General features: G+C 40.7%; 1 protein-coding gene across 3 annotated transcripts in view; it reads left to right on the forward strand.

The window, feature by feature from the left end:
- Window positions 1-452: 452 nt before the first annotated feature.
- LIPC (lipase C, hepatic type) overlaps window positions 453-18,526 on the forward strand; it is a 169,105-nt gene continuing 151,031 nt past the window's right edge. The window contains exons 1-2 of one of the 3 annotated variants that reach the window (XM_068275517.1): window positions 453-553; window positions 690-807. In XM_068275517.1, the coding sequence (XP_068131618.1) occupies window positions 729-807 (79 nt within the window). In that variant the 5' untranslated portion in view covers window positions 453-553; window positions 690-728. Of the gene's footprint in view, window positions 554-689; window positions 808-18,526 lie in introns of those variants that run through there. The other 2 variants (XM_068275518.1, XM_068275519.1) reach the window with 2 other exon arrangements.

The raw sequence follows: 18,526 nt of genomic DNA on the forward strand, positions 1-18,526 counted from the left end.
ACTTTGGCATGCGAAAGCAAATGCATATTTGCACGAGCTATGTCTCGTGAGTAGCCAATTAGGCCAAATTTGCAAAGCCAGATTTGTCAGGTGTTACTTTGGTTTGATGCACACATAAATTCTCTATAAAGTGCTAAGTGCTACCAATACATTCGATTGTTGGCTGAACAAACTTGTCTTTATAATGATATCACTGAGATCTTTCACTAGTTCAACTTGATGTGTGTTGAGATGTTTTAAAGCCCAATACAAGATGTAGGATAAGCAGTCATTGTATTTGCTGCTGAGCTTTCCTATGTAGAGGAAAGGTCTGCCTCAAATTGCCTAATCTCCATTACAGTCTGTCTGTAACAGCACAAGCCAATGAGACACCAGCAGAATTAGGTGAAAGTAATGTGAACTTTCTTTTATTTGTGGCTAGGCTTGGTCATTTCACAATGTGAGCGGAATGAACCATTTATCAGCCAGCTGGAGTCACATGACCCATGAGAAAGTTTAAAACAGACAAATCTTACTAGTCTTCCATCTCTAATCCCTCTTCTTCCAGCATCAGGTAGATCAGACATTTAAAGGACATATATTTCCAATGGACTTTAACATAGGAAAACAACATGTATTTCTTAAATTTAAGTTCAAAGCTGTTTTATTAGTGCTTAATAATTAACATGCCTGAACTCTTCTGTATGCAGGTACAAGTGCCTGGCCTCAGCAATCAGGACAGCTTCACCATGGGAACGTTTCAACTCTTCTGCCTCTTGCTGATTTTTCTGATTACGGAGCAAACACTGGCAAAGAAACAATGTAAATGTGAGTAAATAATTTATTGTCCATCTTTTCTTCCCCCATATGATTCTGCAAACTCTACTTCAGATTTTCTTCCAGGATTTAAAGTCCCATGTAAATGCTTCCAGGCTCATGTCTCTGTATTTCTCTATGTACATAATTGATAGTGCAGTGATAAATAGGTAGAACAAGGGGAAATCGATAGCTGTTGGTCTCCTAATATAGTGGGTATATTACGTAAATCCAGCATATGGGTATAATTCATCCTCCCAAAGGAATACATGGTATCTTAGAATATAGCACAAAATTATAAATCCTCAAAGATACACGTAGCTATAGTCCACAAATGGCAAAAAGCAATAAGCTGTATTCTGAAAAAGAGTAATTATTTGATAAGCCAATGCAGATTTCTTTCATCTGTAACTTTTAATATAAACCCTGGCTTACATATCCTGACAGGATCCTCTTCCTCACAAGACATTGCATATGCTGTGAGCGTAATCAAAAATTCAAGTCATACTACATAGGCTTGTCACAAAAATCATCCAGCCATAGGGAGAAAGATCAATGTATGTAACAAACCTATAGGAGCCAAAAGAGACTCGTATCTAACTATATAGTATTTTTTTTTGTTTTTTTTTTGCAAAAAGATGTATATTATGAGATAGCATTAAATATATACTGTAAATATAAACATGGGAAAGAATTTGAGAAAGTAACCCTATTGTACCTGGGCACATACTTAATTTGGGTAGTGGACTCATTTTGGCTCTGTTGCTGCACTCAAGTCATGTAATGCTATTGTCACCAGTGCATTCATGATTTCTCCTGTCATTAATCTATTGTATCTTATACATGTATTAAATCCACCTCTTAAGAACTAATTTTAGCCTCCCTCTTGAATTTAAGCCCTTTCCATGCACATTTTCCTACCTCAAGATTAAACTCTTGTCATTACCCTATTCTCTTCCCCTCCACGCACCAATTTAATATAATTATTTAATATTTAAAGGACAACTTAAGTAAGAGGGATATGGAGGCTGTCATGTTTATTTCCTTTTAAGTAACACCAGTTGCCTGGCTATCCTGATGATCCTCTGCCTCTAATACATTTACAGATAAACCCGGAACAAGCATTGCAGATCAGGTGTTTCTGATATTATTGTAAGATATGTCAAGTTTAGCTGCATGCTTGTTTATGGTGTTATTCATACACTACTGCAGTCAAATAGATCACCAGGGTTGCCAGGCAACTGGTATCGTTTAACTGTAAATAAATATGGCACCCTCCATATTCTTCTTACTTCAGTTTTCCTTTGAACAGCGCTGACATCTTACACAATTTAATCTCTACCATAGTTATATATGTCCATCATAATCCAGGGCCAATTTTGTAGGAACCAATAAGCTTATCTGCAGGTTTTTTGGGTGTGGGAGGAAATCAGAATGCCCAGAGGCAACTGCGTGCAGATAATGCCTTGACTGGCATTTGAACCGGTACTTGTGCAAAGTCAGATAGCTATCTACTATGCCACTGTACCGCCCATGTTAACTCCTTCCTAAAATAACACTATCTTCCTACTGCCTAACCTTACCTTAAAATACAACTAAAACAAAACAATGTAAACTTTAAAATACAGTACATGCTTACACATAAAAGTAAAAACTATATTTCTACCAGAGTAAAATGCGTTATAAATTAGTTTCCTCCTATGTTTCTGTCACTTACAGAATCTTACAAAATCTGATAATGGTTTTGGAGGATTCCATCTTTTTATAAGGGGTTCTCTTTACTTTATTATTTGCAAAAGCAATAACTAGAAAGGATCTATACAAAGATGTTGATTGGCCAGCCTACTTTTTCACGCACTATTCTGGCAGACTGAGCAACTTCCATTCAATAAGTGCTTTTGAAAATAAAGAAAGCCATGAGACCCCTACATGAGGAGATGGGCCAGTCCAAAACCTGTCAGATCTGTCAGATTTGTACTACCTTTAAGCAAGAGAGACGTAGGAAATAATAATGTATAATGCATTTTATTCTGGAACACATGTACCTGTCCCACATATGCATCCATGTGTATTTTGAATTGCACAATTTTTTGCGATAATGATCCTTTGTCCTCTTACTTAAACACAAATCTGGGAATCAGGGTGTTTAAGTTGGTAGGAGGGAGGAAGAGGGGTACAGTGCTGTTAATGAAAGGCTTGAAGCGGACCTGAACTCAGAACTTCTTCACTGATCTAAAAGATCCGCAAACGCATAATAATCTTTAAAGAAAAACATTTCTTTGTTATAGCTGATACAAATCCTGAAATAAATCTGCACTGTTTCTACTTCCTGCTTTCATGGAAGCAGACATATTGTTAACATCCTGTGCCTTTAAATGAGCTTATCTGCCGTGGCAGTCAGCTGAAACAGGGGAGAGATCAGATTACAATTTGTGATTAGGCACAGATGAAGGGGAATTAGACTGGCTAAACTATCTAAATACATACATGGTGCATTTCTCTGTTTTCGTTCTGTCCTGTGCAAGAGTTCAGGTCCACTTTAAAATTACATTTAGACAGCCATGACCAAGGACACTTTAACTTCCTGAGTTATTCCACATGATTTCACCTACAGATTAAATCAAGTAGTTGACATTGCCCATTCTAACTCATAATTATAATGCTGAATAATAAAGGTAAAGCCAACTGAAAAGTTTAGGTCTAAAAGTTAAACAAGTCCCCACTGCATTTGTTGTGCCTTGCGCCATCAATTCTTCTGTAATAGCCTTATTGTGTAGCTGATGTGATTTTTTTTCCTTCCACGCTGAGTTTGTGCGATACAGTACTTTTTCATCTAGTTATAACATGTTATGCTGCTGGAAACTAAACTCAATTTCATAAGAGACTGCTGCAGATCGATTCTTCAAGAAACTTATTTGTAACAGACAATGAAAGATCCTTTGTTAGAAGAAATACTTCAGGGAGTTGCAGGTTTGAAATATAAAACCGGGATTGTGATATATTTGCCACAAATGCTGGCTTTCTTTAACAAGCATGAAAACCAATCGTAACGACCTAGAATATTCAAACCAAGGTTGTACAGGTTTTTTACTGGTCCACGTTCCAATCAATAAAACAATAACTATATGAACTGGTACAAAATGTAAAGTAATAAGATGAAATATTACAATAAATAACTAAACAGGATCTCATAAAAGTCAGTACACCACTCACATTTTTGTAGATATTTTATTATATCTTTTCATGGGACAACACTGAAGATATGATACTTTGGGGTTAATTCATTAATGTTATCGCGCTCACACAGGGCGAGTTAATTGTAGCGCACCAATGTTACGCGCGGTCCTGGAAGCTTAGCATGCGCTCTTAGGTTACATGTGATCATTGTAGGGTCTGCGGGATGTACTGGTAGTGGAACCGTGATACTTCACTAACAAGGCCGCTACTACGCTAATCAAGGAAGTAGCGGTCGCACTAGTATCGTTATCACACTACAGGTACATCACGTGGACCTTACAATGATCGCCCGTAACTTAGAAGCGGACGCTACTCTGCTAGGACCACGTGTAGCATGCGTGCTACTCTTAATTTGTGCTGTATAAGCGTGATAACGTTAATGAAACATCCCCTTCGATACAATGTAAAGTAATTAGTGTACTGCTTGTATAACAATGTAAATTTGCTTTCCCATAACAATAACTCAGCACACAGCCATTAATGTCTAAACCGCTGGTAACTTTCTAAGTAAAGAATGTCAAAATTGTGGCCAATTAGACATACTCCTTCCTCATGGTCATGTTAGTTATTAATGTTACAAGGTCTCAGATGTGAACGGGGAGCAGGTGTGTTGAATTTGGCATAATCGCTCTTACACTGTCTCATTGTAAACATGGATTACTGGAACTCTGGTTCTGATCCTCTGGTCTGATGAGGCCAAGATAAAGTTATTTGGTTCAGATGGTGTCATGTATGTGCGGTGGCAACCAAGCGAGGCGTACAAAGACAAGGGTGTTTAGCCTACAGCTAAGCATGGTGAAAGTGTCATGGTTTGGGGCTGTATGAGTGCTTCCGGCACAGGAGAGCTACAGGTCATTGATGGAACCATGAAAGCCAACATGTACTGTGACATACTGAAGCAGACCATGAACCTCTACCTTCTGAAACTGGGCCACAGGGCAATATTCCAACATATAGGCTCAATGGTTTCCTAACCTGAATAGGGAAACAGTACACTGTACTGCCAGCCAGTACTCAGTGTTCAGCAGGTACACGAAACCTGCACAACATGCACTAATTCACAAACAAACACAGAACTAAAAAAATAAAAAACTTTTTTAATTTTTGAGTGGCAGGGTTACAAACATGACATGGTTCAAATAGAGCCTTTCCTCAGGGGTGCCCCTGCACAATTTAACTAGTGCTTAAGTACCAAGCTCCCAGAAAGTGATGTTAAAGAGGAACGCAAGTGAAAATAATGTAATAAAAAAAGTCCTCCATTTTTACAATAATTATGTATAAATGATTTTGTCAGTGTTTGCCCATTGTAAAATCTTTCCTCTCTCTGATTTACGTTCTGGCATTTACCACATGGTGACATTTTTACTGCTGGCAGGTGATGTCAGTGGAAGTAGCTGCTGCTTGCTTTTTTGGCAGTTGGAAACAGCTGTAAACAGCTATTTCCCACAATGCAATGAGGTTCACAGACAGGAAACTGACCATGGTCCTCACAGTTTCCTCTGGGAGGGGTTTCACCACAATATCAGCCACACAGAGCCACAAGATTTCTCATGTAAAAGGGGGTATCAGCTACTGGTTGGGATGAAGTTCAATTCTTGGTCACGGTTTCTCTTTAAGTGCTGTGTTCGTTTGTGAATTGCAATATTTCAACATGATAAGAAACACAACACTAAACACGGCTACAAGACGACAACTGTCTTGCCAAATAAACGGATGGTAAAAATGCTGGACTGACCTAAACCCTATTGAGCATCTGTGGGTCACTCTCAAAAGGAAGGTGGAGGAGTGCAAGGCCTCTAACATCCACCCACTTGTCATGGATGAGTGGAAGAGATTCCAAAGGCAACCTGTGAAGCTCTAGTGAACACCTTGCCCAAGGGGGTTAAGGCAGTGTTTAAAAATAATGGTGGGCACTGAAAATATTGAAACTTTGTGCACAATTTTTACATTCTTCACTTAGGGATATACTCACTTTGTTGCCATAGGATTAGACATGGCTTTGTGTTGAGTTAATTTGATGGGACAGCTCATTTAAACTACTTTACATTGTAAAAAAAAGTGTTATATCTTAAGTGTTATCTCATGAAAATATATAATATATTTACAAAAGTATGTTATAAGATATAAAAAAAAATGTCTCTTTGGTTTGCACCATTAAAAATTAATATATATGAATGTATATGCAAAACATTAACATTATTAGACGTAGGCCTACAAATGGGATTTTAATTGGGGAGCTACTGGAGTAATACAATTACCTCTGACAAAGTAGAATTAAAATATATCAAATTGTATTCACATCTTATTAAGAAAAAAAAGGTACTTAAAAGGCATGACTGCCAGCCGTGTGTATGCATTGCTGATGTATCACTATCACACTCTGTTGCTACTATACTGGTAACAAATGTTTCATGATTGGCTACATCTTTTTCCTTTTTTGGGATTGTGCTGTGAGCAAATTCCAAATAGCTGACAATTTTGAGGCTTACCTACCTTATTCTGTGACAGTCCTTCCTGAAGACATGAACATTGCTTCACAAAACACTTTGAGTTCAAGATTCAAATTATGTACACCAAGGCATAAGCAAATTAGGTAAGCTGGTTAGTTCAATTAATGGCAAGAGTGTGGCGAGCTACCAATTAGTTTGCACAAAGTCTAACCAGTACACAAGTACTTTTTAGCCTTAACCTCTTTCCGACCGCGACACGCCGATAGGCGTGGCCACGGCGGCAGCCCCAGGACCGCCTAACGCCGATTGGCGTAAAGTCCTGGGGCTCTGTTTTGCAGGAGATCGCGCGCAGGCTGCGCACGCATCTCCTGCTTGGGGGGCGGACTCCACCCCACCTTCAGTCTCTGAGCGGCTATTGCCACTCGTAAGACTGTTAGACGGCGTGATCGCTGTCTATTTCTATGTACAGCGCTGCGATCTGCATCAGCGATGTACTGGGGACAGCCGTGTCACACGGCTGTCCCCCTGGGGGACAAGAGAGCGATCGCCTCTCATAGGCAGAAGCCTATGACAGCCGATCGCAGTAATTGGCTGGCTGTGGGGAAGGTGGGAGGCAGGGAAGAGATTTAAAGGAACAGGTTTTTTTAAAAAAAAGCAGCAACAATAATATTTATAAAAAAATAATAAACATGGGGGGAACAATCAGACCCCACCAACAGAGAGCTCTGTTGGTGGGGAGAAAAGAGGGGGGGAATCACTTGTGTGCTGTGTTGTGCAGCCCTGCAGCTTGGCCTTAAAGCTGCAGTGGCCAGTTTTACTAAAGATGGCCTGATCACTAGAGGGGTTTAGCCCTGCAGTCCTCAAGAGGTTAATGAGTCATAAAACCAAACATTCAAAGACCAAAAGAAGTTCACTGAGGAGTGAGTAAATTAGGCAATCTGGTTAATGCAATTAGCGTCAGGAGTGTGGCAACCAAGCAGTTCGTTTCTACAAAGTATGCATGGGCTAAATAGGGAATCCAATATAAATAGGTGTCCAATATAGCAGACTAGACTCCAATTAAGATGCAAGCCCATGGTTCAGTTTAAAACAAGTCCACCCACTTCGCTCTACATTGGCCCAATCACAGGTACGGTGGATCAATTTTAGAGTGACCATTATAGCATCACCATACAGAAAACCTCAGAACTAATGAGCTGTTGTTTTTCTTTTATCAGGGTTGTCAATTTATAATAAGATGGTGGGGTATCCCCTGTCTTGTCACCATTCACTAAAGATGGCATGATGTAAACAAATACCACATGATCTTCCCTTATCATGGTGCTCATAGGAGAACGCAGCCCTTCTACTTGGCGTGAATTATGCTTTAAGCACAGATGACCCAAGGCAACAATACCTAAGATAAGCAAGGTATTTTTTATTATTGTTGATTTATAAAGCAGCAACATATTCTGTGGAACTGAGGTATATCTCTGTGTGCTGCCTATTAATCTCCTTGTCCACCTCCATGCCCAGACAGAAAGAGGAAGGCTTGCTGTGATGTTCTCTCCCTTCACCCTCACATTACCTCCCCTTCTCTGCCCCATTTACTCTCCTTACGAGGAGGGATTGGAAGAGTGATAGGCGAACACATTGCAGCAGACCATCCTGTATGACAATTTGAGCAAGTATGCGGCCCAGGGTGAAGAAGGAGAGGAATGGACAACACATAGATGTATGTTGATGCCGCTTGAAATATGCTTACCTTAGGTAGTTTTGCCTCGGGTCTGGTATCTTTGAAATACTTTTATTAATCAAATGACAAAGACAGTGCTTTAGGAAAGGCAATCATAGAACAATCCTGCACTCTTCACCGTCTTAATAATGATAATTCCATTGTTTGTATAGCACTTTTCTCCTGGTGGAAGCAAAGCACTTGAGCTGCAGCCACTAGGGTGAGCTCAATAGGCAGTAGCAATGTTAGAGAGTCTAGCCCAAGAACTCCTACTGAATAGGAAAAGCCAAGATTTGAACACAGTGCTCCTATGTCTGAGGCAGAGGCCTTTACCAGTACACTATCTAACCACTCTTCCATATGAAGGGGATGTCAGGAACCAGCCCCACGGCGCACCTGCAGATACGGTTCCCGACTGCGGGTTTGACCAGATCGAGAGGGGAAACAGCCTTAGTCGAGCTACCACAAGGCTGTGACCCCTCAAACACTTCTCACTGCCACCACTAGCTGTTGCTAGACACTTTCACTCTGCTGTTGAGCGACTCGCACTGGCGTTTTCATACGTCGGGTCAGCTGCGCGCTTTAGGCCAACGTATGACAAACGCCCCACACACATGCACAATTGCAATCTTACACTGTAGTGAAGCAAAACCACTAACAGTCGTTCTGAACGATACTGTTAGCCACTCTGAGACTTCCCACTCTGCTGTCAAGCGCAGAAGTGCCTCATACACACAATGCAATTACAATCTTATACGGTAGTGTTGCTCAATCATACAATCAGGCATGGACTTATACACAGTTAAGGTGCCCATACACTCGTCAGATTGGCAGCAGATAGATAAGAAATACATCTGATGATCTATCTGATGCGTTTTTAGAACATTTTTTACCAGGATAGAATTCCAATAGATTTCAGTTTGAAATCTATTGAAATTCGATCTGATGGCATTTTTTTGCCATCAGATTTCCATTAAGGCCAATGCAAACTGATAAGCAATCTCATCAGATCGACCTAAATTTTCCACCCAGCCAGTTCAATGGAAATCCATCTAAATCGGCCATCGATCGGTCGATTGGCCAACCGATTTGCAAACAATCGATCGATCGATCGGGATCGATCGGTCGGCCAGAAAATCGGCTGAGTGTATGGGCCCCTTTACACTTCAGTCTCTTCTAGGCTATGGGTGTTAGTTTAGTACAGCAGAAGTCAAACTTATTAAATAACGATGTAATATTCCAGGAAAAAAGTGGAACAATGCAGAAAATAATATATACAAAAGATTTACAAAAACAGTAAAAGTTACAAAATAAAAGTTGCAAGGATAAAAGTTACAAAGATACACACAAGGCTATTTGCTTACCAAAATAAAGAGGGATCAAGATAGAAGAACTTTGGACTTGGTTTTTGTGTATGGACACAGTTCTGGTTGGACCAGAAGCCAACTTATCTTGGACCGGGAGTCCACCCAGCTTCAGCTACCGTCAGGAGCGGACTTATTTTAGGTATCTGCCCCTGCTTTTTATGCAGGGAGATTTGGCTTGAGACTGCAAGCCCGTTTGGAAGGGGAGAACTAGTTTTAATTAAATTTCCAGACATAATTTAATTCCCAGAGATCTAACTTTCACATGTAAAAGTGTATTATAGCACACACACGACAAAAGACTTCCCTACTCCAGGTTACAGGTGACAACACATTGGTGACATTATTTCCTAGCAGATCAAAGGTAAGGATCTGACTGGCTATTGACTAATTAGCCATCTCCTTGCCAGAGGCTAGCAAATACATTTAGCATTCCCTGCTTTTAAAGAGTAACTGTCAGGCTACAAAAGCTAATTTAAACCTCTATTCTCCTGTGTTAAACAGTTTAGAAGGAAGCCAAAAAGGCATTAGTGAAGATAAAAATCTCTCTTACATTTGGTGTGTGCTTATCAGCAAAGCTGTTATTCTTAAGAAGACGCAAGCCGCATACCATACTGCAAAGCATTCTGGGGCTCTCCCCTCGGCTGCTAATGAGAAGTTACAGGGTCAAGTAACAATAGCATGTAACTCAGTCCAGCGCACAGCACTGATAAATCTCCCGGCAGAGTACACTGCAGGAGTCCGCTATTGTTCCTAGCCACATGGCTAATTAATATTCACTGCACACTAGTGTTATTCAGTACGAGCTTTTCTGTGATCAGGAAGCAGGCAGGACATGACGACACATTTGGCTTCATAGGAGACAGACAAACATGGAACCTGCCATGAGCTGTCAGGAGCATCATTCTCTGCATATACTATATAAAAATTCTGTGAAATCCAAACGTGGACAGTGAAATGCATATGTAATGTAAGTACAGCCTATATTTAGCTACTGATATATGTGTTTATTTTCTCTGAGACCTTATACCTAACAGCTCCTCTTTAAGTGTTTCCTAATTAGAAGTTGACAATGATAGAGTTAATTTACATGTACATACAGGAACTCCATGAAGCCAGCCTGGCATATCTACACCTTTGACATAATACACAGCAGATAGCAAAATGAAAGAATATGTTCCTGTATTATCCTTAACATCATAACTAGCTGCTATATTCCTGACAGGGACACCTGGGAAAGTTGTTCTCCCGAATTCAAGACAAATGTGGTAAAAATATGTAGCACAGCACCAAATGTACTCCGGTTTAGTTCAAAGGAGTTGTTTTACTTCATATTAATTTTCTTCTTCAGCTAAAATGTGAATGCAATGTAAAACCTGCAGCTATTAACACTAGTTCCATAACCTCTGGTTCAGTTGTAAAGGAATGAGATATTTCTTTTTAATCATTTTATTGCTGTCTGCACACTGCTAGATGACAGATATTGAAACATAGTTGACATTATGCTCTATAGCAATTAATTGCCATTAAGGTATGATTAATTCTGTGCTTATTTGGAATTGAATGAATGCTGTATTCAGTATTGAAGAGAGGCACAACATGAAAACAAGTTACACATTAATTTGAACCTTGACATTACACCAAGCTTCAAAAACCTACAAAATGTACTCTGTGTCTAGCAGAAAGATGTGCTCACATATTTCACTGAGCTCTTTGTGATGTACTGCTGCTAGTTCCATAGCTTTGAAGTCGCAGAACACAAAACTCTCATTGTAGCATTGCTTTTAGTATTTTCTGATCAGGACATTGGGTGACCGTGGATTCCAATTCACGTGGGAAACATGTCAGCACCCCAGCTAGAGGGACTCTGATGAGAGTACAGTATTTATAAGCTGAGTTTTGCAAGACCTCATATGCGGCATTACATAGACTCCCATGCCACGCTACGCTTTTAAACTTTCCACTTATCAAAATCAGTGGAATGTAATCATTTCACCACTGAGAATCATGCATGGCAGAATGGCAGTGAGGAAATTAGGAGCAGGAAATTCTAGATTAGAATTGAAATTGCAGAGCATATAACAGGCTTTTACTGAAGCCAATGAGGAAAGCAAAATCTCCACCCCAAAAAAGCAGCAAAGAGTGGCTTAAAGGAGCACTATCACCAAAAATTGTAAAAATGTAAAAAAAAAAACACGTAAGCACATACAAATAAGAAGTATGTTTCTTGCAGAGTAAAATGAGCCATACATTACTTTTCTGCTATGTTCCTGTCACTTACAGTAGGTAGAACGAAATCTGACAGAACTGGCATGTTTTGGACTAGTCCATCTCCTCATGGGGGATTGTTTTTGTATTTTTTTTTTTTTATGAAAGCAGTCCCAGGAGGGGATCTCTACAAAGATGCTGGCTGCCCTCCTAGATGTTTGCACACTATTTTGTCCGTTGGACTGAGCAATTGCCAGTCACTGAGTGCTTTTGAAATAAGAAAACTCTGTGAGTGACAGCAACATACATGTATTTTGAATTTTACAATTTTTGTGATAGTGGTCCTTTATGACCCTCTTAAGTGTTCATTATTATTTGTATGTATTGTATTTATAAAGCGCCAACATATACAGTCATGGCCAAAATTGTTGGCACCCCAGAAATTTTTCCAGAAAATCAAGTATTTCTCAAAGAAAAATATTGCAGTAACACGTTTTGCTATACATGTTTATTCCCTTTGTGTGTATTGGAACAAAAGAAAAAAAAGGGAGGAAAAAAAGCAAATTGGACATAATGTCACACAAACCTCCAAAAATGGGCTGGACAAAAATTATTGGCACCTTTAACTTAATATTTGGTTGCACATCCTTTGAAAAAAAATAACTGAAATCAGTCCTTTCTATAACCATCAAGAAGCTTCTTACATCTCTCACGTGGAATTTTGGACCACTGCCAACATTCTGTAATAGAAGATGCAATGTCCAAATGCTACTACATTGTCCCAGAGCTTCTCTCAGGTGTCCTGATAGTAACCAGAGAGGAAACATACCTCTACGTGATGTGTCTGCAGAAATGCACTTGCATCTCGCCTACTGCAATAATGCAACTTGTTAACAGTCACGCTGTATCTTTAAAGTGTACCCAAAGTGGCATGTGACGTGATGAGATAAACGTGTGTGTACAGTGCCAAACATATTAACCTCCCTGGCGGTAAGCACGAGCTGAGCTCGGGCTATGCCGCGCAGGAGTATTTCTCAGGCCCTGCTGGGCCGATTTGCATAATTTTTTTTTCGGTAAACGCAGCTAGCACTTTGCTAGCTGCGTGTACTGCCCGATCACCACCGCTCCGCGCCGATTCGCCGCTACCCGCCGCGCCACCCCCCCCTCAGACCCCATGCGCTGCCTGGCCAATTAGTGGCAGGCAGCGCTGAGGGGTGGATCGGAACTCCCTTTGACGTCACGACGTCGGTGACGTCATCCCGCCCGTTGCCATGGTGACGGGGAAGCCCTAATGGAAATCCAGTTGAGAACGGGATTTCCGGACGGGCTTGATCGCCGGAGGCGATCGAAGAGGGTGGGGGGATGCCGCTGCACAGCGTCTGTCATGTAGTTAGCGCTAGGCTAGCTACATGATTAAAAAAAAAAAATAGTGCTGCACTGCCCCCTGGTGGTTTTAATTGACTGCCAGGAGGGTAATAACTAAGGTTTGTCTCTTGTTTGCTTTTTTTGCCTAAAAGAGTTAACCTTTTGGCATGCAATGATAGTTTCTCTCTTGTTGGAACCTTGTCGGACTATAGCGTAACCCTCACTGATATGGAATTAGAGTCGTAAAACTATATTTGCTATATCCTGGCAGAGAACAGCTTCTGACTACAGTGGATAGATAAAAAAGATTAATAGTGTATTTTAGCTCTGGGACACTTAAAGGATATCCAAGGAAAGTGACTTTTACCCCCTGGCGGAATGATTATTTCTGGATTTTAGGGTCTTTTAAAAAGGTTTCAGACCCTAAAATCTGGAAAAAATCATCCCACCGGAACGCCAGGAGCAGCCCCTTCTCTTACTCACCCTCTGGACTCCAGCACCACAATTTTACCTCCATTCTCCAGGTGGTGCTGTAACTCTTTGATGAGCTCAATGATGGCGATCTTACCAGAGTGAGTCAGAGCCTCCGAGGACAGGAAGGAGAACGGCTACCAATGTCTGGATTCGTAAAACAGACCCTGAGTTCAAATAAATAACACAAAAATATCCCTCTATGCTGAATCCCTATAATAAAACTTAACGTTTATTAATTTATTATAAAAGCTCTCTCGTATAGAACACTGGCAGCCCTGGGGGGGAACTCGTGTCACCCCAGAGTCGTTCGTCGCAATAAAACAGGCAGGATTCACTTCCGCAACGAGCAGCTCTGGGGGGACACGCATGTTCCCCTCCCAGGGCTCTATACGAGAGAGGGCAAGGGGGGAGAAGAGCGAGACACGAAGCCGGCGGCTTGATCTGTTACATTGCCGCCGGCTTATTTCTCATTTAATTAAATCACTTTTTTAATACACATATTGTTATCTTAACTAGGAATGCAATTAGCGCCACCTGCGGTGTTTACATTCACAGTTTTGTTACGTGAAGTAATTATCATTGGAATTAGCAACAACAGCACCACCTGCCTGATGCGCCCGGCTAACGGATAAGTACCGAAACTGGTGAGTATTTAAGTCACTCACCTTGGATATCCTTTAATATACAACTTTGGAAATGTTTAAACATAAAATAAAACCATTAAATATCTCAAATAAAAGCCATTTTAAGGAGTAGGAGGATGGATACAATTGTTTATCTTGTTTTTCACCCTGGGTTTACTTTATTCTCACCCTGGGTTTACTTTAAAGGAATTCTGTGAAGAATGCTTTATAGGTTGTCCTCCAAGTGTTTTTTAATGCAGGTTAGACGTTGAAATGCTTAATACAAGCAGATGTGCTAATTAGTTCACCTGTGCTTCCATCAAGAGGGTTGTAAATCATATACCGTTCGGTATCTTTATGCCTTTAACTGAAAACATTTGTTTCTGAGAATCAATATATAAAGTTTGTTCTTTTATACTGTAACACTGTTATAAAAAAATCTTTTCCTTCCTGTGAGACCACATTCATCCTGGAACAATCAAAACTATTCTTGTTTATTCTCTGCATGAGGCTGACGTGTTTTCCCATTTAATTTATGAATGTGATATCACACCCTCTCCTGCATCAAAAGTAATTATCACTAAGCATAGGCTGTCATGCATAATAAAGTTTATTATTATGTATCTCAATAAATTGCTGTCACTCTGTATGGAGACATATTAAAATGTAATTCCCATAGCAAGCGGAACACAAAAGGGGAATGTCACATGGAGCTTTCAATTCCCAATTGTTATGGGGTTCTCTCAAATAATTATTTATTGACTTGTACTGAATGATACTAATAAAATCTGAAGTACTGTCAGGTTTTTCATCGTTTATAATTACAGTGCTCCCTTAAAGAGGGCATCCATCTTGGGAGATGTAATGTGTATAAAACTTGCTCCTCTGTTTGCAGATTAACATGGCTGCTTGCCTGTTGTTATTTCTCTTCTTAAAGAAGACACATCACAAACCTGAGCTATATATCCGAAACATATAAAGCAGGAATACTGTAACATGAGTGATACGGTGGCTGCCATATTTATTTCCTTTTAAATAATACCTGTTGCCTGGCTATCCTTCAGATCCTCTGCCTCTAATACTTTCAGCCATAGACGCTGAACAAGCATGCAGCAGATCAGATGTTTCTGACATTATTGTCAAATCTGAAAAGATTAGCTGCATGCTTGTTTCTGGTGTGTTTTAGGCACTACTGCAGCCAATAGATCAGCAGGGCTGCCAGGTAATTGGTATGGTTTAAAAAATAATAAATATGGCAGCCTCCATATCCCTCTCACTTCAGTTGTCCTTTAAACAGAAATCACAATAGTTGAAAACTGAAATTTTATAGCGGGTTTTTTTTTATGTGCGCTGTTTTATTTTTCCCCTCCCGGCGCTCCACTGCATGCTGCGTTTTTGTAAAAAGTGCTTTTCTAAGCGCTTTTTCAGAGCAGTTTTTGCATAGCCACCAACCGTCCCGAATCCTGCGGGACTGTCCCGATTGGGGGGGGGGGGGGGGGGCTCTCCCGCTAACCCGCTATGACCCCCCAAGTCCCGGGCAGCAGTGGGCAGAGAGGATGAAAAAAATGATCGAAGCGACAGCCGCGTCGAAGTGGGATGCGGGATGCCGGCATTACATTCTATCTCCCTCCCTCCCTTGGAATCTGCTCCTGTGTTTCCCCTCTGCTTGCAGAGTGCACAGCTAAGCGGAGCATCCATCCATGCGTACCTATGTCCGGCTTCACTCTGCTTCCTGTGATGTCACTCCACACCCATGGGCACCCTCCTCCCCAGGTTATATGGGGGAAATATTTATAAAAAAAAATATTAGGGGATATTATTAATTGGAAAACAATTTTTTTTAAACTTTATAATAGGTGTGACTAGGGGTGTGTGTTGGGGTGTGTGTTGGGGGTGTGGTTAGGGGTGTGGCCTAAGTGTCCCGATTCCTAATTTTAAAATGTTGGGAGGTATGGTTTTTGTAATTCACTCCCTGATGCAAGTCAGGAAGTGAACTCTTTGACCTGGAAAAGAATAAATACAATGTATTGTTTCTTAACGAATGCAATCGATGCACAAAGCAATTTTGTGAGCGTTTTGCATTTTTCTTATGCCTTCCATTATAGCAAAAATGCCTCAAAAATGGTACAGGCAGTGATTTGCTGAGCGGATCGGAAACGAACCGCTCAGCTGTAAACTCTTTCATAGGGAATCATTGCACAAGCGTTTTGTGGGCGATTTTTAAAATCTCCTGCGCTTGAAAAAAGGCCGAAAACGCCTCTAGTGTGAACGAGCTCTCAAGGTTCCTGAAATAATATAGCAACTTTGATTGAACCATTAGAAATCACCCAAAGCTTTACACCGCCCAAGCTTCTCTGTTGACAGTTAACCACTTGAGGACTGCAGGGCTAAACCCCCCTAGTGACCAGGCAATTTTTAGTTAAATTGGCCACTGCAGCTTTAAGGCCAAGCTGCAGGGCCGCACAACTCAGCACACAAGTGATCCCCCCCCCCTTTTCTCCCCACCAACAGAGCTCTCTGTTGGTGGGGTCTGATCGCTCCCCCCATGTTTATTTTTTTTTTAAATAAATATTATTGTTTTTTTTTTTTTTAAACCCTGTTTCTTTAAGTTTATTCCCTCCCTCCCTCCCTCCCTCCCCACAGCCAGCCAATTATGGCGATCGGCTGTCATAGGCTTCTGCCTATGAGAGCCGATCGCTCTCTTGTCCCCCATGGGGACAGCCGTGTCACACGGCTGTCCCCAGTGCAGCGCTGCTGCTCATCGCAGCGCTGCACCTAGTAAATAGACGGCGTGATCGCCGTCTAACAGTCTCCCGAGCGGCAATAGCCGCTCGGAGACTGAAGGCGGGGCGGAGCTCCGCCCTCCGAGCATGAGATGCTCATGCAAAACAGAGCCCCAGGACTTTACGCCAATTGGCGTTAGGCGGTCCTGGGGCTGCCGCCGCGGCCACGCCTACTGGCGTGACGCGGGCGGCAGAAGGTTAAAGAACCATTACTTCAAAAAATTGTCAAATCTAAAATGAATACATATAATTGTACATTCCTCCCAGAGTAAAATGCACTATAAATTACTTTTTTCCTATGTTGCTGCCACTTAGAGTAAGGAGTAAAAAGCAGACTGATCTGACAGATTATGGAGTAGTCCATCACCTTATGGGGATTCTTAGTATTACCTTTATCCTTAACAAAAGCACTCCCTGGAAAGGATCTATACACAGATGTCTAAACTAATCTAATCTGCAATTCGGGAAGTGCATTTGTAAATAAAAAAAACTGGGAATACCCCATTAGGAGATGGAATTTTCAAAAACCGGACAGATCTGTCAAATTTTTATTACCCATTGTATGTGACAGTGACATCATGGTGGTCCATACCCTAACAATGATCCCTTTGGCAGATCCAAGAAAGCCTTTTCAGCTGGATACCCTTTACTGTTCTAAAAGACATATCCTCAATCATGCAGGTTAACTTTTTCAGCTCTAATATGTAAAGGAGAGGAGATTTCTAGGCATTTAAGCAGAAAAATCCTTTTACCTCAGGCATCAACTGGCTGACACTGTTTTGCATTTGTTAATTGCTCAAGTGCCTGGCTATTTTATTTTTTCTTGGATATAACAATGACCTGGATAAACGAGATGATTCATAGGGAAAATCCCTGAGGTGGTTTCTTCACCTCACATTCACTTTCAGTGTTCAGTGCATATCAAATGATGTTTCCTTTGTTGTGTATAGTCATTGCAACACAGCATAGCACAAAGCTGAGTCATCTATGTCCTGTCAAAACAAAAACAGCAAACAGGCAATAATTTTACAACCTCCAAGATTTCTTGAAAGCACATTATTTATAGCTTTAGAGCCATCTTTTACATCTAATTATTTTTTTTCTAATAGCATAATAGAAAAATGCAATTACTGTAGATAAAATGTGCTTAAAGGGAACCAGAGATGAACGTTTCACACAAAATAAACATAATCAGTCGATAGCTTGTAAAGAATAAATGCTCTTCCTGATAATTTTGCCGCTCTGGTGTGCCTTTTTGGCCCAGTGCACACCAAAAACCTCTAGCTAATCTGCAAAATGCTAGAGGTTTTTGAAGCAGATTTCAGAGCTTTCAGAATTCTAATTTCTTTTTTTTTGGAATGTTTTTTGGAGCGTTTTTGTGTAGCAAATTACAAATATTGTTACAGTAAAGGTGTTACTGAACAGCTACTGTAACAAAAACGTCTGGAAAACAGCTCTGATCTAGCCTTTCTCAGAGCGGTTTTCCACTTTCCTATACTTTAACCACTTGAGG

Source organism: Hyperolius riggenbachi, chromosome 3 (genome assembly GCF_040937935.1).
Source record: "Hyperolius riggenbachi isolate aHypRig1 chromosome 3, aHypRig1.pri, whole genome shotgun sequence".
Classification (NCBI taxonomy): domain Eukaryota; kingdom Metazoa; phylum Chordata; class Amphibia; order Anura; family Hyperoliidae; genus Hyperolius; species Hyperolius riggenbachi.